The sequence below is a fragment of the Plasmodium cynomolgi genome, chromosome 9 (assembly GCF_000321355.1).
Source record: "Plasmodium cynomolgi strain B DNA, chromosome 9, whole genome shotgun sequence".
Taxonomy (NCBI): Eukaryota; Apicomplexa; class Aconoidasida; order Haemosporida; family Plasmodiidae; genus Plasmodium; species Plasmodium cynomolgi.
Window position 1 is genome coordinate 278,240 of NC_020402.1, and position 3,852 is coordinate 282,091.

At 43.5% G+C, this 3,852-nt stretch overlaps 1 protein-coding gene across 1 annotated transcript; it reads right to left on the bottom strand.

The window, feature by feature from the left end:
• Positions 1–1,918: 1,918 nt before the first annotated feature.
• On the bottom strand, positions 1,919–3,556 carry PCYB_091560 (DnaJ domain containing protein; the record flags this gene model as incomplete). Its single annotated transcript, XM_004222269.1, has 2 exons — positions 1,919–3,090; positions 3,142–3,556. The coding sequence occupies 2 exons, from the start codon at positions 3,554–3,556 to the stop codon at positions 1,919–1,921; spliced, it is 1,587 nt and encodes a 528-aa protein (XP_004222317.1).
• Between the last annotated feature and the right edge of the window lie 296 nt (positions 3,557–3,852).

A 3,852-nucleotide genomic window follows, 5' to 3' on the forward strand; every position in this document is an offset into this window, starting at 1 on the left:
CAGGTATAATTCCTCGAACGGGATGTGAACAATTAGGGGTTCCTCAAAAATGATTTTTTTTTTTTTTTTTTTCTTTTCAGAGGTCGCTAAATTAGCCTCATGGTAATTTTCGTACCTACCCTTGTGCGATGAGCTTAAATTACTGCCATGAATACGTGCGTGCGGTGGGGCGAGCGGCTACCTTCCAAGTGGGGTGCATCAGTTGGGGTGCTCGTGTGGATGATCATGTGGGATGATCGTGTGGGATGATCGTATGGATTATCGCATGGATGATCGTGGGGGGGCTCGGCAGGTGGGTGAACTTCCCAGTGGGCGGGCACTCCCTATCGGTATGCTTCTTCCCCACCGTGCTGCACGCGCTACCCGCGAGGCTCAAGGAGGCGGCAGATACGAGCTATGGTGCCCCCCATGTGCACTTAAGCGTGCAGCTCCCTTGCCGAGAGTAAGCTAAGCTGCACAAGCTAACATAGTACATACATACGTACATACATATGCTACGTATTTATACGCACGTGCGTACTTTTTCGTGTGCTCGTGTGCTGTCACCTCCCCGGGGGAAGAAGTACCTAGTGCACTTTATTCATTTACTTATTTTTATTTTTATTTTTTTTATTATTTTTTTTTTTACTCCTCAAAGGATAGGAATTGCTTATCCATGCCGTTCCTCTGATGACTAAATGTGTCCCCCCCACGCAGGTGCACCTTGGCGCCTGAGGTGTTCCTAGTTAGGTGCGTGTTAGGTGCATGTTAGGCGAGTACTAGGAGGATGCTAGGCGCGTACTAGGAGCAAACTAGGTACTCGTTAGGCTCGCATAGCTTCGGGGAAGGAATGTTATATGCCTCCCCAGCCCCACTACCCTCGTCGTGTGTCAAAACACACCTTCTTGAAAATTTCTTTGCGAGACGAAAAGGAGCAATCGTGTGCCCCGCACTCTTCGGGTGGTTAAGTTAACAGGGGGTAGGGAGAAAACGACAGTCTCCCCCAGCAAGTGCTTTCTGCAGAGATAGCACATTTGGGTGTCCGCTCCATCGTCTGTTTAGTCACCCGCTTGTCACGCCAATGGGCACATGTTCTATCTCGCGTGGCTGGCTGGGGACTCACCGTTGGAAGGAAACGCAAATGGAACGACTCCCTCCTCCTCTCCACTTCCCATTTTTACCACTCAGAAGGGGCGAAAAAATCAAAATTACACAAATTATTTCTTGGGCCTCTTCTGGGGCAATCTTCTCCCAAATGTGTGCCCTTTTGCCCCTTTGGATTTTATTACCTCAAAGGATGCTCCACGTTTTTTTCTGTCACAGTAGCTCGGGTGTGGCAGTCCCGCTGGGCTTCTCTCCGCATAAGTGCGGCACGTGTCTACCCATTCGTGCGGGTTAGCCAAAAAAAAATAAAATAAAATTAACAAATAAAAAGGGACTGTTTTGTATAAGTTTACAAAAATGATTGGGTGGCGAGAAAAAAAAAAAACAAACACAGAAGATGGAGAAGATGGAGATGACGAAATGGTAACCAACATAGTCGCCTTTCCCGTGGCGATCACGTTAGTGACACTAAATGTGAACAGCAATCATAAGGATGAACTTAACTTTTACGATGCGAAGCAGAACGGTCCTCCGTGCGCAGCTCAGTGTGCTACTCACGGGGCGCAATTCTCCACGGTCGCGCCTGCAGTCACGCGCCTATTCCACCGCACTTGGGCAAAAGGAAGAAAAAAAAAAACACATTACTATGTGCTGATCATATATACACAGGGAGTGGTCTTAAAAAAAAAATGGGGGGCCGCTGCTCTGCGTTGTCTGCTATTTGTGCAACTGGGGGGGAAGCGGCGGAAAAAGCTGTCGCACCGAAATTCGCGACGGGTAAAAGCGCTACGCCCTTGAGAAGCCGCACTGCGCCACTGCTTTTTGCTTCGCCCACTCAGAGCTCGTCCGAGTAGTGCGGCGTGCTGACGAAGCGGAGCCCACGCTTGACGGTCTGGTTAATGGAAAGCCCACCGCTGACCACGTCCTCCACGAACTTGTGCACGCTTTGCACGTTGACCTCTCCTTCGAGCAAGCGGAACTTCTGCCGCTTGGGCCTGAAGGCGACAAGGAAGAGGCAGTTGGCATGCTTGCACTCATTGGCTAACCCGAAGGAGTCCAAAATGTGAGGCTGTTCAAACACATTAACATACATAATTTTCAGCGGATCTTTGGAAAATTTCCCCGCCACATTTTTGATATCCTCATCGAATTTGTGATAACTCTGTTTTAGTAGTTTCAAAATGAGGAAGCAAATCTGCGAGTCTTTCTCCTGACACTGACCCGACTCAAATTTCTTCTTAGTTAACTCCTGGTAGGAAGTTACATGACCATACAAATTATTTTTCAGCCTATTCTGGGCGACGATGTGACTTAACTTAAGCGACAATAGGTTAAAATCGAAGCTTTTCAAAAAGGTTAAGTCCCCAGAGAGGCTATCAATATCTTCAACAAGCAAAATGGATGGAGTCTTCACATTTCTTTTGTTGAAAAGTTGCATCATGTTATAATTGGAACTGTAAATGACCCCTATGTCTATTCTCTTCTCAAACTCTACAGAGAGTGCCTTCAACATAACTATATCATCATTGTACGAGATGAAAAAAATCACCTTTGGCGTTTCTATATTCTTCACTAAAAAGGAGTCCAATTTTCGCTGGCTAGTAATATCTGTATATACATATGGTATATTTTCCTCAATAAAGCTGATTAAATTTCCATCCGTTCTGTTTCCATAAAACGTTTCATATGTTTTATTTTTCTTCAACAAAATAATATGTGGAAGAGATTTCACGTTGTATTTTCTGCAAATACTTTTTTCTTCTTGACAATTAACTACAGAAAATGTTAAGTACCCATCATACTTTTTGGAAAATTTTAAAAACTTTTTTTTGAAAGATTTACAATGGGAACATGATGGAGAGTAAAAATTTATTATCAGGGAATATGTGATGTCGTTTATTACCTTATCGTAATTTTGCGAATTAATTTTTAATACCTCATTTTTGTATATATCTTCATATTCATCCTCAAAATGGTGACCAAAATTAGGGAACCCTCCTCCTCCACCTGAGGAGGTAAATTTGAAATGGAAGTTCCCTGCACGACCACCTCCTCCACCTCTTCCTCCTCCGGCGAATTGTCTAAATATTTCATTTACCACATCTTGATCAAAATGGAAGCCACTCCCAAATCCTCCTCCTGGTCCTCCTTCACCACCTCCGGCTGCTCCATCTGCGTAATTTTCACCATACATGTCATACATTTTTCTCTTCTCCGGATCTGACAGAGTTTCATACGCATTAGCTATTTCTATAAAGTCTTTTTCTTTATCTGGAGCTACATCCGGGTGATACTCCTTGGCTAGTTTCCTATATGCCTTTGAGATGTCCTCCTTGCTGGCATTCCTTTTAATCCCCAGCCTTTTGTAATAATCCATTCCTCTTCCGAAAGACAAAAAAAAGGACAACACTAGCAGAATTACGGAATGCATGTTGGTTATTTTTTTTCTCTTCCTCACGTTTACCACCTTCATTTTTTTTTTTTTTTCTTCTCGTGCGATGCAGTTTTGTTTTGTTTTGTTTTGTTTTATTTTGTTTTATTTTGTTTTATTTTTATTTTATTTTATTTTTTTTTCCTTCCTCGTTCTGACTAAACAATCGGAGAAATGAAAAAAAAAAAAAATGCTGCTTCAGTTCTGCTCATTAAGGAGTAGTGTTCCACTCCAGCACGGTGGCAGAAATCGAAAACTTCAAACTTATCGCATGAGGTCTCTGCTCAGTGCTAAAACGAAACAAGTGGTACATTGAGTGGCAATACGTCTTTACATCA